At 43.4% G+C, this 20,120-nt stretch overlaps 1 protein-coding gene across 3 annotated transcripts in view; it reads left to right on the forward strand.

Moving 5' to 3' along the window:
• The window catches only part of acp2 (acid phosphatase 2, lysosomal), a 131,543-nt gene that overhangs the window by 1,189 nt on the left and 110,234 nt on the right, over positions 1–20,120 (forward strand). For all 3 annotated transcript variants that reach the window (XM_080190562.1, XM_080190564.1, XM_080190563.1), the window contains exons 3-5: positions 3,193–3,279; positions 9,058–9,210; positions 9,415–9,513. In XM_080190562.1, coding sequence (XP_080046688.1) covers positions 3,193–3,279; positions 9,058–9,210; positions 9,415–9,513 — 339 coding nt within the window. The remainder of the gene's footprint in view (positions 1–3,192; positions 3,280–9,057; positions 9,211–9,414; positions 9,514–20,120) is intronic.

Genomic DNA, 20,120 nt, shown 5'->3' on the forward strand with positions numbered 1-20,120 from the left:
TCTGCTCAGCGACTCCGCGTTGTCGTGTGTCGTGAAGGCCGCCTTGGAGAACGCTTACCCAAAGTTTAGACGACTGAAGTGTTCGCCAACAGGAAGAGAACAGTTTTGCGTGGTGATTGTCAAGCAGTGTTCATTTATCTGTTATCGTAGTGTCTGCATGCCTCCCCAATGTACCATGCCTTGGGACATCCTTTCCTGCAGCGTATCAGGTAGACAATGTTGACTGAGTTGCAAGAGTTTGTACCGTGTACCTGGTGGATGGTGTTCTCACGTAAGATGATGGCATCTGTGTCAATGATCCAGCATGTCTTGCAGAGATTGCTGTGGCAGAGTTGTGTGGTGTCCTGGTCATTGTTCTCCTGAGACTGGGTAGTTTGTTGCGGACAATGGTCTGTTTGAGGTTGTGCGGTTGTTTGAAGGCAAGAAGTGGGGGGTTGGGGATGGCCCATGCGAGATGTTTGTTTTCATCAATGACATGTTGAAGACTCCGGAGAAGATGTTGCAGCTTCTCTGCTCCAGGAAAGTACTGGACGACAAAGGGTACTCTGTCCACCGTATCCCGTGTTTGTCTTCTGAAAAGATTGGTGCAGTTTTTTGCTGTGGCGCGTCGGACCTGTCGATCGATGAATCGAATGCGGTATCCTGTTCTTATGAGGGCATCTTTAAGTGTCTGGAGATGTCTGTTGCAATCCTCCTCATCTGAGCAGATTCTGTGTATACGAAGGGCTTCTTTAATGTGTACAGGGTGGAAACTGGAGAAGTGGAGCATTGTGAGGTTATCCGTGGGCTTGCAGTACAGTGAGGTGCTGAGATGACCATCCTTAATAAGATGCATGTGTCCAAGAATGCAACTGATTCCGGAGAGTAGTCCATGGTGAGTCTGATAGTGGGATGGAACTTGTTGATGTCGTCATATAATTGTTTCAGTGATTGTTCACCATGAGTCCAAAGGAAGAAAATGTCATTGATGTATCTAGTGTATAGCATCGATTGAAGGTCCTGTGCGGTGAAGAAATCTTGTTCGAGCCTATGCATGAAGATGTTGGCATATCGAGGTGCGAATTTGGCCCCCATGGCTGTTCCGTATGTCTGGATGAAGAACTAGTTGTTGAAGGTGAACACATTGTGGTCCAGCATGAAGTGGATGAGTTGTGCAATTGCATCTGGAGACTGGCAGTTGTCGGCGCTGAGTACTGAGGCAGTTGCAGCAATGCCATCATCATGGGGGATGCTGGTGTAGAGTGCCGAGACATCCATTGTGATGATAAGTGCTCCTGGTTCAACTGCTCCATGTGTGCTGAGTTTCTCTAGGAAGTCTGTAGTGTCGTGACAAAAGCTGGGGTTCTTTGTACAGTTGGTTTCGGGATGCCCTTGACGTTGCCGGAGAGGTTCTCGCATAGGGTCCCATTGCCCGATAAGATGGGACAGCCGGGTGTGTTTGCCTTGTGTATGTTTGAGAAGCAGTAGAGATCTCCAATGCAGGGAGTACGTGGGATGACAGCACGAAGGATGTTCTGAAGGTCCGGATCAAAGGTCTTGATCATAGTGTTGAGTTGACGAGTGTGTTCTTTGGTCGGATCTGCGGGTAACTGCCTGTAGTGTTCCTCGTTGTTCAGTTGTCGGTACACTTCTTTGCAGTAATCCGTTCTTTCAGTATGACGATGGCCCCTCCTTTGCTGGTTTGATGGCAATGTTGCAGTTGGTCTTGAGAACACAGATGGCGTTGCATTGTGCTTAGGCGATGTTTGGTGCTGTCGTGTGAGTGCGATGAATCTGGTGTTGTCGCACACTTGACATGACGTACATGTCAAGTCAAGGGCAGCAGCCTTCTGGAGGAATCCAATTGGACTCTTTTCTCTTCGGTTGCTGCACTGCGGATCTCTCTGTCGGCTGCTGTTGGCCTCTTGGGGTTTGTGGAAGAACTCCCGCAGCCTCATTCGCCTGATGAATTCCTCTTGTCTGCTGCGAGACTGATGGGGTCCAGTTTGGTGGTGGGGCAGAAATTGAGCTCTCAGCCGAGAACTTCAACTTCATCTGGTAGTCCAGCAAGTTGACAATGGACTTCCTTGCGGTGTTACTGTTTTCTGCTATGGTGCTGGGGAAGGCTTGGTTGCTGCTGGTGATGATGCCGAGTTTCTCAAGTTTCCTGTTCTTGGTGTAGTTCCTTTGCCTCATCTGCTTGGCAGAGTTTCGCATCTGGTCTGCGTCCTGAGCGCAAGTTAAGAATATGAATTCTATCTTGGTTTCCAGGATGCAGTGTTTTTGTAGAGCTGGTGTATGAGGTGGGTGAGGAGTGTGAAAGAAGTGCGACAGCAAAGTCTGTCAGCATAGTCTGTGTTATAGGTTGACCTGAGTGGACTCGTGATCTGTAGTCCTTTCGGTATCTTGTCTGCTTTCTTGCATCTTTGTAGAAATTTGATGTCTGTATCGATAGGCGCGTTTGCAGTGTCGATGGTAGTCATGATGCGGAGATGCCAGCGTTGGACTGGGCTAAACACAGTAAGAGGTCTCACAACGTGAGGTTAAAGTCCAACATGTTTATTTGGTAGCAAATGCTGCTAGCTTTCGGAGCGCTGCTCCTTCATCAGGTGAGTGGGGAGTTCTGATCACAAACAGGGCATATATAGACAAACATTCATTGGGGTACATTGGGAAGACCATGCAGACACTACAACAATGGATGAATGAACGCCATTGAACAATCATCAGGCGAGACAGTTCTCTTCCTGTTGGCGAACACTTCAGCGGTCACGGGTGTTCGGCCTCTGATCTTTGGATAAGCGTTCTCCAAGGCGGCCTTCACAACCCACGACATCGCAGAGTCACTGAGCAGATAGCCAAATTCCGCACACATGGAAATGACCTCAACCAGGATCTTGGGCTCATGTTGCACTATTTGCAACCCACATGACTTACCTGGGCTTGCAACATCTCACTTACTGTTCTGCCTGGAGACAATACACATCTCTTTGACCTATGCTTAATGCTATCTCCACTCACATTGTCTGCATCTTTAAGACTTAATTAGCTGTAAAGAACACATTCTAATCAGTATTCTGTAAACTGAATGTTTGTCTTTATATGCCCTATTTGTGATCAGAACTTCCTACTCACCTGACGAAGGAGCAGCGCTCCGAAAGCTAGTGGCGTTTGCTTCCTACTTTAATGACCAGTCTTTATGGTCTTTTCCAGGTTGGGATGAGGCAACATTATGAGCTGGGCCAGTATCTACGACATCGTTACAAAGACTTTCTCAACATCTCATACGATCGTCACGAGGTGAGGAACTGAACGATCTACAGGGCAAGCCAGGAGAAGGAACAGTGGGGAGGTGTTGGGGGGGATCAGGATGGGAATGGTAGAGATTTGAGAGGGAGAGTGGAGATGGGGCTGGGAGTGGGGGCAAGGGGGGTGTGTCGAGGGGGGAGGGTGAGGGCATGTGAGGTGTAGAGGGGGAGAAGGGTGGGTGCACGTGGGGCTGTAGGGGGGGTAAAGAGGGAGAAGTGTGGGGGCACGGTGCAGGCATAGATGGGGGGAGAAGTGTGGGGGCACGGTGGGGGCATAGTGGGGGGGAGAAGGAGCAAAGGGTGGGGACATGGGGGAGCGTAGAGGGGAGGGAGGGAAGGGTGGGGGCACGGGGGGGATGCAGAGGGGGGAAAGGGTGGGGGCACAGCGGGTAGAGGGGAGGGTGGTTGGTGGAGGGAGGAGGCAGCGGAGGATTGGAGGGGTGGGGACGTGTGGGAGCTGGTGAGATGAGGTGAGGTGAGGTGTGGGGGCTGGGGAGAGGGTGTTGGAGAGGGGGAGGGAAATATTTGTGGTTCTACACAGATCCAGTTTGTGGACTTTAACTGGAAGATCTACTTACATGTATTGTAATTTCCCTTATGTACTTATTTCTGCGCCACATTGCTGCAAAGAGAGAAGACGTTTCAGTCCCATTTAAGCAAATCTTGTTGGAGCTCTCGAAGCTGCAGTGCTGTATAATTTGTGACAATGGTTATTTGACATCTGTCATTTTGAGGAGGTTCAGCTACACAGGCATCTCTGCTCAAGAGAGAAAAAGACTGCCTAGAGTAGATCAGTAGACTGCTTAGAATAGAGTAGATCAGCTCAAAGATTTATTTGACTCCAAATCTGGATAATCTCAGAATCGTGGCTGTGACCAGAATATTCCTCCAGGCTCGTGGAGTGATATGTCTTGCTCAAAGCCGAAGTTGTCTCAGTCGCTGTTCTCCATAACCGTAACACTGGATCCTGTATCCAATTTCCAGTTTGTGAGATGGCCATCTACCAAGATGTCTGCATTCCAGAACAAAAGTCCAGGATCTGTAACCTCACCCAAGGAGCGTGGCTATGAGTCCTTTTGGTATGCTTTGTGAATCAGGGCTTCAATGTGTTTTGATACTTTAGCCTTGCACTCTTCGCCAAAGCATCCAATTATGTTATAAAATCATATGTGATCCGACTGGAATATTTGAACTTTTTTCCCAGATATTTTACCCTTTTGTGACCGACAAAAGGCAGAGAGTTGACTCAGATTTCACCTAAACAAAACCATTCTCTTTATTTAGCATTTTTAGGTGCCAATACGCAACATAAACCTACATTAGCTGCAACAATTATTTTAACTTAATTCATTTGACTTCAACCTTAATTTTAACTTGTATAATTTTTAACTGAAAGCAAGCACTAACTACTCTAGGGAACTGGTCAGGTCTGCCCTTCATAGAATTATAGAATCATAGAACCCTACAGTGCCCATTGAGGCCCATTGAGCCTGCACCATCCCTACATCCCCCCCGTCCCTACATATTTTATCTGCTAACCCCTCTAACCTAAGCATCTTAGGACATTAAGGGGCAATTCTAGTATGGCCAATCAACCTAACCCACACATCTTTGGACTGTGGGAGGAAACCGGAGCACCCGGAGGAAACCCACGCAGTTACGAGGAGAATGTACAAACTCCACACAGACAGTGACCTGGCAGCCAGGAATCAAACCCGGGTCCCTGGAGCTGTGAAGCAGCAGTGCTAACCACTGTGCTACCATGCCGTCCCCTTCAGTATGAATCTTCCTCATGGTTCTTTGCCCTTCTCTGAAGATGATCTTCAGGGCACACATTGTGAATATGATTCGAGTGTTTCTGCTGAGGACAAAAACTCAAAGTATCCCTTTTATCTTAAACGTTGCACATTCTTCCAGAAATTTCTCTGGCACTCTGGCCAATTATACCATTGGAAACTAATCACAATGCTCAATCATAGCCAATGTAGTTACTCGTAAACAACTCACAAATGTTTACACCAAGTTGCACATAAGTCATGTGGCTTCACCATATGTAGTAATGGCTCCAGGATGTCCAACACCAGTCCAAACAACCATCCTTATTTGGTCAAAACAGTAAGTGTCAAATTATATCTCCTAGGATAGGTCCTAACTTGCCGCAGTCTTCTCTGACCTGCATCAGTGTTTAATACAACTTGACTAAAATTCCCAGCACTCTTGTAGCTCTTAACCATTCATGTTGTCAGTGTTGTTGTTGTTGGCCGTCCGGCCATAGTCTCTCCTCTTGATCCTGGAGCAATAAGCGAACTGGATCACAAGCCATGACCAAGTTCCATCTCACAGGTTTTAAGATTATTAAGATTTCAGTCAAATTAATTATTAACTATTGCATCTTTACCATTAACTAAAGTCTCGCCTATGTAACACCAATTCCATATTTAACTGTTGCATTTTCTTCCTTTTCCACTTAACAAACTGAATCGTAAATAACATCAAATAAATTAAAGTACGTAATATTAACATTGCAATATGTGACATAAAAAATCCATAGATGAATTTGCGCATTTATATCCCAGTCCCATAAATCATCTTGCCATTAAGTTATTTTGATAGTGTTAATGTCCCTTTTAATCGTTCCAGTTTTTGACCCACTTTAGTAAAAGTTCGATGCACATTAGCTAACTTTGTCTTAATTTTTTTTATTTGATTCATTATTGTCACATGTATTAGTATACAGTGAAAAGTAGGGTTTCTTGTGTGCTATACCAACAAAGCTTACCGTACATAGGAAGGAAAGGAGAGAGTGCAGAATGTCGAGTTACAGTCATAGCTAGGGTATAGAGAAAGGTCAACTAGATGTCAGGTAGGTCCATTCAAAAGTCTGATGGCAACAGGTAAGAAGTTGTTCTTGAGTTGGTTGGTACATGATCTCAGACTTTGGTAGGTTGTTCCTGATGGAAGAGAGTATGTTCGGGGTGTGTGAGGTTCTTGATTATGCTGGCTGCTTTTCTGAGGGAGTGGGAAGTGTAGATAGTGTCAATGGATGGGAGCCAGATTTGTGTGATGGACTGGGCTTCATTCATGACCCTTTGTAGTTTCTTACGGTATTGGACAGAACAGGAGCCATACCAAGCTGTTATAAATCAGAGAGAATGCTCTCTATGGTGCATTTGTAGAAGTTGGTGAAAGTTGTAGCAGACGTGCCAAATTTCCTTAGTCTCCTGAGAAAGTAGAAGTGTTGTCTTAATTTGTATTAGATTTCTGTTAAAGGTTTAACAATAGTGTCATATTTTTGAATGTCATTGCTCAATGTCCCTTTAATGTCATCTGTAACACTAAAAAAAAATTTCGTCCCTCTTATATCAATTAACCCTAGACAGCCTATTCCAGCTGGTATTTGAGATTTAAAGCAAACAGTAGTATTAGTAATATTACATGTTAGTATTATCATATTGTTATTCTTTCAGTGAGATAGTGACACAATATTTTCCCTTGCCCTATAAGCCACCCTTATGACTGTATCAAGACTTTTAGCTTCAATTGTATAATTTAGATTCACATCCATTTTAAAACCACACAAAACTGTTCATTAGAATATATTGGGTAAGGACAAATAATTATTTCATGTGTTTGTTGACACTCAGATTAATATCTACTAATTTACCTCTCTTCTCAATTACATTTGGTAAGATATATCCTATCTACATGTCCTTTTCAATAACTCCTATCATCTCGACTTCACAAACCTTTTGGAATTATTGGAATCCGAAATATTAGTCCCAAGGCTTTCCCTAGAGTTCCTCCACCATTGTTCTCAAAGCAACAACTCAATATATTGGAATGTCCCTTTCCATGAATCAAATATTGCAATTGTACAATGGTAATCCAAGATGGAACCTTGTCTTGGTTAGCTTGTTCAAGATTTTCATGAAGCTGTTCTGTCATCTAATTACCATAAATACGACACAAAGTCCTGTTTTGTTGCCTATTAGCCCTCATTCGTTATTTTCCTTTTAATAATTTGATTTATGGTCTTAAGATGTCCTTCAAATATTGATTTTCAACTAACTCCCCTTTAGTGTCAATTGGTGCTGACTGCAAGACATAGATGAAGCTGTGAACATCATGGAATTAATGAATTATTTGATTGTGATCTTGGATTGACATTTTGAGTTATAACTCCAGGATAGAGCTATTCTTAAAAATGGATGGTATGTGGTGCTAACCCAAGATCACAATCAAATAATTTATCAATGTCATGATGTCCTGAGTGAATTAAAAGACTATGTTGGCCTAATGTGGATAAGGATGTAAAGCGTTATGTGGACAATTATTTAGTTTGTGCTCAAAATAATCCTGTTAGGTGTGCAAGTAGAGGGTAATTGAAGCACACAAGTCCAGTTGAAAGACCATGGACTAATTTGCAGATAGATTATATTGGTGACTTGTGACGCTCCCCACGGTAATTTAGACTGTCAACTAAGAAAGTGGAAAATTTAGTCTGTCTAACTGTAATATTTTAGAATTATACAGCACAGAGAAGGCCCTTTGGCCTGTTACGCCTGCACCGATGCACTAGAAACATCTGAACTCCCATCTAATCCCGCCTGCCAGCACTTGGCCCATAGCCTTGAATGTTCTGATGTGCCAAGTGCTCATCCAGATACTTTTTAAAATGATGTGAGGCAATCTGACTTTACCACGCCCCCAAGCAACGCATTCCAAACTTTTTAAAATTATTCTTTCATGGGATGTAGGTGTCACAGGCTAGGCCAGTATTTATTGCCCATCATAGTTGCCCGTTAGAAAGTGTTGGTGAGCTGCCTTAAGTCGCTGCAGTGTGTGAGGTGTACATACATCTACAGTGCTGTTAGGGAGGGAATTCCAGGATTTTGACTCAGTGACATTGAAAGAATAACGACACATTTCCAAGTCAGGATGGTGAGTGACTTGGAGGGGAACCTCCAGCTGGTGATGTTCCCAAATATCTGCTGCTTTTGTCTTTTGAGATGGTAGTGGTCATGGGTTTAAAAGGTGCTGCCTAAGGAATCTTGGTGAGTTCTTGCAGTGCATCTTGTAGGTGGTACACATACATGACAATGTTCATAAGTGTCACTGTTAAGAGTGGCATTCATTACCCTGGAAAAGAAAGTGATTGAGTGATTTCCTATGTCATATCAAGAGAGTAGTTAAGAATCAAACACATTACTATGGGTGTAAAGTCACAAAGATTCTCAGAATGTTTATCTCAGCGGTGACTATTCGGCCCATTCAGCTAGCCCCATTTTCTGAGTTTTCACCACAGCCTTTCATATTTTTTCTCTTCTACTGCTTAACTAATTCCTTAGTTAAGTGATTCCACATCCAAACCAATGTGCCAAAAAATGTTTTTCCTCATATCACCATTGCTCCTTTTCCAAACACCTCATATCAGTGTTCTCTGGTTTTTGACCTTTCTGGCAATAGGAGCCGTTTCTCCTTACTTACTCTGCATGGTTTTAAGATTTTAAACAGCTTTATCAAATTTCCTTTGAGCCTTCTGTTCTTTAAGGTGAACATCCCCATCCTTGTTTGCCAAAACAGTGGTGCTGGATATATGAACCATTGTGCACTCATAACTAATGGTGCTCCAGTGATGGTGAAGGGTTGGAAATTGATCCGGTGACAGCTAAGAAACAGCGCCAGGTGGGCTGCTCCTCCTGTACAGGCAGCTGTGAGACTTTGAGAATATCTGGTGTGTTTTTTAATACTTGTTTTCTCTCCACCGTAGATTTATGTTCGGAGTACGGATATTGACCGGACTCTAATGAGTGCTGAGTCCGATCTTGCTGGTCTGTATCCTCCACATGGACAGCAGATCTTCCATCCTGACCTTAAGTGGCAACCTATCCCTGTGCATACAGTGCCTGTGAAAGATGAAAAGGCAAGTATCCATAGCAACGAGAGTGCATGGAGAGCAGTGTCTTCTGGACTAGAGTTCCATTTCCTGTGTCACTCAGATCACCGTCCATTGGGGCATTGTTTGACATTGTTACGTGGCTTGATCCAATCTCTCCTTTAATTTGTTGTAGCACAAGTTGAGCTGTTTTCACCAACTGCCCAGTGAAAACAATGTGTGTTGTTTCAGTTTCTCAAGTTCCCGATACCAAATTGTCCTCGCTATGACAAACTACTGGAAGAGACGTTGAACAGTAAAATAATTCAGGACAAGGTGAAGGAAAGTCAGGCAAGTGTCAAGAACCTGTCATTAACATCTATGTGTGTGCGTGCGTATACCTGTTTGCCTACCTGTCTATCTGTGTATGATGCATGTCTGTGTGCGGGCACAAGATGCGCATTTGTGCGACTAAAGGTATATGTGTGAAGTTATACAAGTACATTAAATTATTTGTATTTATGTAGCACCTTTCACGACCTCAGACATTCTTAAAAAGCATTATAGCCAATTAAGACATTTGAAGTGTAATGTAGGAATCATGCCAAAATAGTGAGTTCCCATAAGCAGCAGTGTAACAGGTCATATCTTTTAGTAGTATCGTTTGAGGGATAAATATTATCTGTGACATTTGGGTGAACTTCTTTGTGCTTCTTTGAATAGTCATACGGGTTCTGGCAGGAAAGATGGGGCTTTGACAGGCTAGATGTCTACAGCAATGTAGTGCTTTCTAAACAGTTACTAAAGCAATGTGTGCTTTCTGGAGGTCAAGGGAAAAATTTCTTACTTTTTTTTACATTCTTAACGCATGATGTGATCATTCTCATTTTCCCGACAGTGTGAAAGTGTAATAACTTTGACAGATTCTATCTACAATTGCATTTTTTTTTTAACAGGAGCTATTGTTTAATGTTATGTGCCCGCATACCATTGTAATGTGAAGGTGCTCGGCAGAGCAAGGGCTAAGGTGGGACTCCCACAGTATGATGTATAGATTAACTGAGTGAACACATGCCACAGACAATGCTGGAGTCAGTAACAACCATTCATGTTTAAATATATAGGAGCTCACCATTGAGACATCAAACAAACCTATTACACAATAGGATCCAAAGATTACTGGGAGAGGCAGGAACGTTGAATTGATCACAATCAGATCAATCCTGATATTGAATGGAGGAGCGGGCTTGAGGGGCTGAGTGGCCTACTCCTCCAAATTCACGTGCATCTGTTCAAGAAATGTGGGTGTCAGTGGCAATTGCACTTTATCTGAGTAGCTTGCTAGGCCATTTCAAAAGGCATTTAAAAAGTTGATCCTATAGCTGTGGGTCTGGAGTCACATGTAGGAAAGACCAAATAAGAATGGCAGATTTCTGCCCCTAAAGGATATTTACTAAGCAGTAAAACAAATGAATAACAAAAACAACAATAACATCAATTCTGCAGTAGTTCTTACATCTGGCTATCAGCTCTAATAAATAGAAAAACTCGCAACATCTTGAGAAAACTCTCATTCTTATGTAGTGACTACCCTTCTTCACCTATGGAGGATGTTCTATGTCTCTCCCTCGTGCGCCCTACCATGCAACTCTCATGGGGTTTGGGAAAATCAGTGACTACTTAAGAGGTATGTCTGGTATACCTGTGAAGTGAATGTTTGCTTGTGTCAAAAGTAAAAGGGCAAAGTTCTGTAGTTTAAATTATAAATTGGCTACAAAAATTATGTTTAGTCAATAGTGCTTTCAGTATGTTTGTTGCAGTAAAAGGCTTAAAACATGAAATCTTTTCATGTCATCCTCCAGCTATTAACGGAAGTTCACATTCTTTTTAAAAGTTATAGGCCTCTCAGGGATCATAGCACATAGAACTTGTCCTGAATATCAGGAATAGCAAAGTCCTTTGCAAATTGACATCAAATGCATCAAATCCAACAGCCAGAATGTTACGGCCATTCATTCTGGTGGGATTTGGCTGGGCGTCAAATTCTCTGACTTCACTGCAACGGGGAGCGTGGGGTGAATGGCCGGTAAGATTGTGCCCAACGTATTGAGATTTATGGTGAAGAAAATGAACCAGTGTTGGAAAATACCATCACTTCCCGTTTCTTGGAAACTATATATCCCAAAAGCTGACATTGAGAAAGAAATGCTCCATCGAAACTGATGTACTAGCTTTGCCTTTGGTAAATAATGTCCTGAAGCTTATGAGGACAGCAATATTAGACCCAACACTAACCTCAAAGTCTGCCAACAGGTGGTTCCACCCACAGTTCTTTTACAGTGCGGGAGCTTGAACAACTTGTGTGTGCCATATTAAAGAGGTTTCTATTAGTTTGAGGATAAGAGGTAAACCTTTCAGAACTCACATCTGTGATGGGTAAATTGTTGAAAGGTATTTTGAGGAACAGGATCTATAGGCATTTAGAGACGCAAGGATTGATTAGGAACAGTCAGCATGGCTTTATGAGTGGAAAATCATGTCTTTCAAATTTGATTGAATTTTTTGAAGGGGTAACCAAGAAGGTAGATGAGGGCAGTGCAGTTGATGTTGTCCATAGAACACTACAGCACAAACAGGCCCTTCGGCCCACGAGTTGCGCCGATCACATCAACACCTACCAACCTACAGACCTATCTATAACCCTCAATCTCATTAAACCCCATATACTCATCCAGAAGTCTTTTAAAAGACCCCAGCGAGTTCGCCTCCACCACCACTGACGGCAGCCGATTCCATTCACTCACCACCCTCTGAGTGAAAAACTTACCCCTAACATCACTTCTGAACTTCCCTCCCTGCACCTTAAATCTGTGTCCTCTCGTAGCAACCATTTCAACCCGGGGAAATAGCCTCTGAGAGTCCACCCTATCTATTCCTCTCAACATTTTGTAAACTTCTATCAGGTTGCCTCTCAACCTTCGTCTCTCCAGGGAAAAGAGTCCCAGCTCCCTCAACCTAACTTCATAAGGCATGCCTCCCAGTCCAGGCAACATCCTTGTAAATCTCCTCTGTACCCTCTCAATAGCTTCTACATCTTTCCTATAGTGAGGCGACCAGAACTGCGCACAATACTCTAAATGAGGCCTGACAAGGGTCTTATAAAGTTGCAGCATTACCTCCCGACTCCTAAACTCAATCCCTCGATGAATGAAGGCCAGTACACCGTACGCCTTCTTGACCACCTCCTCCACCTGCGAGGCCGATTTAAGAGTCCTGTGGACCCGGACCCCAAGATCCTTCTGCTCTTCAACACTACTCAGACTTCTGCCCTTGATAGTGTACTCGTTCATCCTGTTGGTTCTGCCAAAATGGACGACTACACATTTATCCGCGTTGAAGTCCATCTGCCACTTCTCCGCCCAGTCCTGCATCCTATCTATGTCCTGCTGCAACTTTTGCCATCCTTCCAGACCATCCACAACACCACCGACCTTAGTGTCATCAGTGAACTTACTTACCCATCCCTCCACTTCCTCATCCAGGTCATTTATGAAAATGACAAACAACAAGGGTCCCAGAACAGATCCTTGAGGCACTCCGCTGGTGACTGACCTCCATTCAGAAAAAGCCCCATCCACAACCACTCTCTGCCTTCTGCAGGCAAGCCAGTTCTGAATCCACAAGGCCAAAGGCCCTTGGATCCCATGCCCTCTCACCTTCTCAAGAAGTCTTGCATGGGGGACCTTATCAAACGCCTTGCTGAAGTCCATGTACACCACGTCCACGGCACTTCCTTCGTCAATGTGTTCAGTCACATTATCGAAGAAATCAACTAGGCTTGTAAGGCACGACCTGCCCTTGACAAATCCATGCTGACTATTCCTGATCATGTCAAACCTCTCCAAATGTTCGTAAATCTTGTCCCTCAGAAGCCTCTCCATCAGCTTACCAACCACTGAGGTCAGACTCACCGGTCGGTAATTTCCCAGGCTATCTCTGTTCCCTTTCTTGAAAATAGGAACTACATCCGCAATCCTCCGGAACCTCTCCCATCTCCATTGACGACGCAAAGATCATCGCCAGGGGCTCTGCAATCTCTTCCCTCGCCTCCCACAGTATCCTGGGGTACATCTCATCTGGTCCAGGCGACTTATCTACCTTGATAGAATTCAAAAGTTCCAACACATCCTCCTCCTTAATATTCACGTACTCAATCTTTTCCATCTGCTGCAAATCCATAACACAATCTCCCAGATCAGCTTCCACTGTGAACACTGAGGCGAAGTACTCGTTAAGCACCTCTGCCATTTCTTCTGGTTCCACACAAACCTTTCCCCCCTCACCTTTTATAGGTCCTATCCCTTCTCTTCTTATCCTTTTACCTTTCACATATTTATAGAAGGCCTTGGGATTCTCCTTAATCTTACCCACCAAGGTCTTCTCATGACCCCTTCTGGCTCTCCTAATTTCCCTTTTAAGTTCCTTCCTACAGTCCTTATACTCCTCAAGATCTTTAACCTCTCCTAATTCCTGAACCTCTTGTACACCTTCCTTTTCCTCCTGACTAGGTTCAACACAGCCTTTGTGCACCACGGTTCCCGTGACCTACCAAAACCCCCTTGTCTCATCGGAACGTTGTCATTCAGAGCTCCAGACACACATTCCTTGAATATCTGCCACCTTCCTTTGGTACTTTTCCCTAAGAACGCCTCCTTCCAGTTTATTTGTCCCAAGTAACTTCCTGACTTCTTCGTATCTCCCCTTACCCCAGACAAACACCTTCCTAGCCTGCCTGATCCTATCTCGTTCCAATGCAATTGTGAAGGAGATAGAATTATGGTCACCATTTCCAAGATGCTCTCCTACCGAAAGATCCATCACCTGCCCTGGTTCATTCGCCAGTACCAGGTCAAGTACAGCCTCTCCCCTCGTAGGCTTATCCACATACTGTGTCAGGGAACCTTCCTGAACACACCTAACAAACTCCTCCCCATCCAAACCCCTTACCCTAGGGATATTCCAGTCGATGTTTAGGAAATTGAAGTCTCCCATCACGACAACTCTGTTATTAAAACATCTCTCCAGAATCTGTTTCCCTATTTGCACTTCAACTTCCCTGTCACTATTGGGCGGCCTATAGAATACACCCAGCAAAGTTTTCGACCCTTTGCTGTTTGTAACTTCCACCTACAGAGATTCTGTAGACAGTCCCTCCACAACATCCTCTTTCTCTGCAGCCATGACACTGTCCCTGATCAACAGTGCCACTCCACCACCCCTTCTGCCACCCTCCCTGTCCTTCCTGAAGCACCTGAAGCCTGGCACCTGAAGTACCCAGTCCTGTCCCTGAGATATCTAAGTCTCCGTAATGGCCACCACATCACAATCCCAAACAGCAATCCACGCCCTAAGCTCATCTACCTTATTCACTACACTCCTTGCATTAAAATATATACACTTCAGCCCCTCAGTCTGGGCATTTCCCATCTCCACCGCCTGTCTAACCTCCCTCCCATACTGCCTGCGGTCCTCCCCTACCTGGGAGCGAACCTCCTCCGTCCCAGTTTCCCCATCACAGTTCCCTCCCCCCATCCTTTCTAGTTTAAAGTCCCCCCGGTAGCCTTAGCCAGTCTTCCCGCCAAGACATTAGTCCCCCTGGTATTTAAGTGCCACCCGTCCTTACTATACAGGTCCCACCTACCCCTAAAGAGGTCCCAGTGATCTAGGAACCGAAATCCCTGCCCTCTACACCAGTCCCTCAGCCACGCATTCACCCTCCACCTCATTTCATTTCTTCCCTCATTCTCCCGTGGCACAGGCAGCAATCCTGAGATTACTACCTTCGCTTTTCTCTTCCTCAGCTGCCTACCCAGTTCCCTATAGTCCCTTTTCACGAGTGCCTCCCTCTTCTTACCTACGTCAGTAGTACCTATATGTACTACAACCTCTGGTTCCTCACCCTCCCCTTTCAGGATGTCTGGGACCCGCCCAGAGACATCCCGGATCCCAGCCCCAGGGAGACAAACCACCATCCGCGACTCCCTTCTACGTCCACAAAAACGCCTGTCCGCGCCCCTCACTGTGGAGTCCCCTATTAACACTTTCTTTCTGCTTCCCTTTTTGATTTTTTTGGCTCACTGGCTCAGCTCCAGAGACCTGGCCACCGCTTCCTCCCTCAGATGAGCTATCCCCCCGAGTAGTACTCAGGCCAGAGTACTTATTTTGAAGGGGGACATCCACGGGAGTGCTCTCCATCACCCGTGTTTTCCCCTTCCTAATAGTTACCCAAGTGCCCTCATCCCGTTGCCCTGGTGTGACTACCTGCTGGTAGCTCCTATCTATAACCTCCTCACTCTCCCGAACGAGCCGAAGGTCCTCGAGCTGCATTTGCAGCTCCTTAACCTGGTTTCGTAGGGCCTGCAGCTCCACACACCGAGCACAGGTGTGGATGTCTGGCAGGCCAGGAGCCTCCAAGACCTCCCACATGTTGCATTGGCAGCAACATACAGGTCTCACACTCATACCTACCCCTTATAGCAACCCAGAGGAAAAAGTAAAAAAAAACTTATAACTTACCTTATCTCTTGGCCCTGTGAGCCAAAGCTCATTGACTTTAGCAAGGCCTTTGACAAGCACCGCATGGTAGGTTGTTGCATAAGGTTAAATCTCATGGGATTCAGGGTGAGGTATTTAAATGGATACAAAATTGACTTCTTGACAGAAGCCAGAGGGTGATTGTAGAGAGTTGATTTTCAAACTGGAGGCCTGTGAATAGCGTTGTGCCTCCGGGATCAGTGCTGGGTCCACTGTTATTTGTCGTTTATATTAATGATTTGGATGAGAATATAGAGGCATGGTTAGTAAGTTTGCAGATGACACCAAGATTGATGGCATAGTGGACAGTGAAGAAAGCCATTTCCAATTGCAACGGGATCTTGATCAGTTGGGCCAGTGGGCTGACGAGTGGCAGGTGGAGTTTAATTTAGATAAATGCGAGTTGATGTATTTTGGTAAATTAAACCAAGGCAGGCCTCATTCAGGTAATGGTAGGGCACTGGGGAGAGTTGCAGAACTAAGTGATCTAGGGGTACATGTTCATAGCTCCTTGAAAGTGGAGTCACAGGTGGGCAGAGTGGTGAAGAAGGCATTTGGCATGCTTGGTTTCATCAGTCAGAACATTGAATGCAGTAGTTGGAATGTCTTGTACAACTTCAACAAGACATTGGTAAGGCCACATTTGGAAAACTGTGCAATTCTGGTCACCCTTTTATAGAAAGGATATTATTAAACTAGAAAGAGTGCAGAAAAGATTTCCTAGGATGCTACTGGGACTTGATGGATTGAGTTATAAGGAGAGGCTGGATAGACTGGGATTTTTTTCTCTGGAGTATAGAAGGCTGAGGGGTGATCTTATAGAGGTCTATAAAATAATGAGGGGCACAGATCAGCAAGATAGTCAATATCTTTTCCCAAAGGCAGGGGAGTCTAAAACTAGAGGGCATAGGTTTAAGGTGAGAGGGGAGAGATACTAAAGTGTCCAGAGGGACAGTTTTTTCACGCAGAGGGTGGTGAATGTCTGGAACAAGCTGCCAGAGGTAGTAAATTTTAAATTATAGGCAGGTACAATTTTATCTTTTAAAAAGCATTTAGATAGTTACATGGGCATGATGGGTGTAGAGATGGGTGTAGAGGGATATGGGCCAAATATCCTTCTATATGTTTCTGAGTGGAGGGCTGTGACAAGTGGTGTTCCTCAGGGATCAGTGCTGGGACCGTTGCTGTTTGTAATATATATAAATGATTTGGAGGAAAATGCAACTGGATTGATTATAAAGTTTGCGGACGACACAATGGTTGATGGATTTGTGGATAGCAATGAGGACCATCAGAGGATACAGCAGGATATAGATCAGTTAGAGACTTGGGCGGAAAGATGGCAGATGGCGTTTAGTCCAGACAAATGTGAGGTAATGCATTTTGGAAAGTCTAATACAGATAGGAAATATACAATAAATGGCAGAACCCTTAATAGTATTGATAGGCAAAGGGATCTGGGTATGCAGGTACACAGGTCACTGAAAGTGGCAATGCAGGTGGAGAAGGTAATCAAGAAGGCATACGGCATGCTTGCCTTCATCGGCTAGGGCATTGAGTTTAAAAGTTGGCAAGTCATGTTAACGCTTTATAGAACCTTAGTGAGGCCGCACTTGGAATATAGTGTTCAATTCTGGTCACCACACTGCCAGAAGGATGTGGAGGCTTTAGAGCGGGTACAGAAAAGATTTACCAGGATGTTGCCTGGTATGAAGGGCATTAGCTATGAGGAGAGGTTGGAGAAACTTGGTTTGTTCTCACTGGAATGATGGAAGTTGAGGGGAGACCCGATAGAAGTCTACAAGATTATGAGAGGCATGGTCACAGTGGATAGCCTGTGTCTATGTCATCAATATTATCAGCACTGTCTTAGGAGGATCTTGTGAATCAAATGAGAGGACAAAAGAACAAACATTGGTTTCCTCACAAGACACATATGCCAAGTACAGAAGCCATGATAATCTCACATCAGCTGAGGTGAATGGGACATCTTATCAGAATGTCACCCAAACAGGAGTGGCAGAGACCTGCAAAACATTTTTGTCAAATTAGTAACAGGATTTAATAACAGGATTTTTGGTGTTATGATCTGGAAGGTGGCAATTGTCACGTCAACCGAATCCCAAAGGGAAACTTGACAAATTATCACAACAGTTTTACTACCAGAAGAAACGTTTACTGAAGTTAGGAGTTGCTACTTATAATACTTTCGGAGATTTTCAATCTTGTATTAAAACATTAGAAAAGAAAGCTTAAACGCGCAAAATTACATTTACACAGTTTAAATTCGTCTTGCAGAACATTTCCCCAAAAAGATTTCTATTTGGTTAGACTCATAAATAAAGACTTCTTTAAGCAATCGTCCCCACAGATATTTGATCTATAAAAATTCCAGTAATATCGCAAGGCACCTGCTGTTGCTATAGGGAAGATATGTCACAAAGCCTGTCTCTCTCTCATTCTGCTGTGGAGAATTTTGCAAAGCTTTAGAATAAAACCCTGCTTGTGAAAAAAACAGACCCTCTACTGGGCTGACTGCAAACCGCTCACTGTACCTTGTTACAAATCTGTTGTAGCGCAGAGTTCATTCCAGGGTTTTACATGGCTACTCCCTCACGCACAGCTCCCAGCCTCTAAATTTTTTGTTTCTATTTCATCTTTAAATCATTCTTGCAATGTCTCTGAATGTAACTGTCTTCAAAATATAAAAAATCTTTTATGTTCACTGTTGCCATCACTCTTGGTTCAAATCAAATTTTTAGAATCTTTCCAAAGTTTACTTGTGACCTTTTCCAAGTTGTAAAATCTTTTCATTCCCTTTGAAAGTTATAACTGAAATCTAATCCTTACCTATTGCATGATCCAAATTTCAACCCCTCCCTTAATTAGATCAGGCACATGCATTTCCACTCACAGTCACAAACCTGCTTCTCAGAATAACACAGTAGAATCTAAAAAATTTTTAAAATATTTTCTTCCAACCTCCACCCTTACAGAAAAATAAACCATCATAATTCTAAAAAAGATTTCATTTCCCTTAACACATTTAGCATTACTTTGTATTGATGAATATAGTAATCAGGACTATTACACTTAGGATACACGCGTTGAACATGACAATAGACGCAAGTCTTTTGGTAAAATACAGTTCAATTCAGTTCATTCTCCATGCTCCAAATGTCCTATCTCCTTTGAGCCTTAAGTTCTTGACAACCTATCTACAATAAAATTTTTTCATCCACACACAAATATAATTTGTAAATTAAATGGTTGCAGCCTGGTAGTCTGGTTTCAAAACTTACCTGGAAATTTCAAAGGATTATTTTCATGTAAAAAATGGTCTCTGAAGAATTGCTTGTAACATAAATCTTGAAATGCTGCAAAGTTAACACCAGGCTTACAGTTTCTTTTTCAATAGTTGAATATTTCTTCTGATGTTCATTCAACTTTTCCGAGAAGTATGCTACTGGCTTTTCAATTTTCAGTTCATCATTGTGTAATAGCACAACAGTCAATCACTCGTGTCAATAGACAATTTAAACTGCTTTGTATAATTAGGTGCAGACAGTTTTCAAACTGCCAAAGGCTTTCTGACACTCTTGTGTCAATTGACAATTTCTACTTTTTAATACTTTAATCAATGCAGCACGCACACTACTAAAATTTGACGTGAATCTCTGATAAAATCCACTCATATCTAGAAATCTCAAAACTTCTAGTTTTGTTGTGGGCACTGGGAATTCGACAATGGCTTGAGCCAAGTTTACAACCAATTTGGTTTTTAGTAGTTAATCAAACATCTTTCTTAGATATTGTAAGTAGCTTTTCCAAATCATTTTGACATTTTGTAGGAAGGTAATTTAGTATCAACGTTCAATCCTAAACCCCTCGTCATTGTCGAATTTAATTAGAGGAAAGTCAATTTAAAAATCCTTCATTTCTACCTTTTTGTTGTCAACACTATCAATACCTTATTCTGGTTATCTTTCCCATCGAAGTATTTTTATGCATATTTACATGACACACTCTGATTTTTTTCTTCTATCTGGGTTATTTATTAAATAATTCACTTCACTTTGTCTCCTTTCAATCTGGTAAGGTTCATTAAACATTACCTCTAAGAGTTTGCCTGACGCTAGCAACAATACTAACTCCTTTTACCCAGCCTCAAAACTTTGAACCTTTGCCCTTTTATCTGCTCCTGCCTTTATCACTTGTTGTGATATCTTCAAATGTTCCTGGCTAACTCTCAAGCTTTGCTCTGAATTTTGTCACGTAATCCTGGTTAGTAGTTTCAGAACTTTGACTCACTAATTTCTCCTGAATCAACTTGCGTGACCCCTTATTTCATGACTGTAAATTGA

This window comes from Carcharhinus amblyrhynchos, chromosome 6 (assembly GCF_965287045.1).
Source record: "Carcharhinus amblyrhynchos chromosome 6, sCarAmb.v2.hapA, whole genome shotgun sequence".
In the NCBI taxonomy this organism is placed as follows: domain Eukaryota; kingdom Metazoa; phylum Chordata; class Chondrichthyes; order Carcharhiniformes; family Carcharhinidae; genus Carcharhinus; species Carcharhinus amblyrhynchos.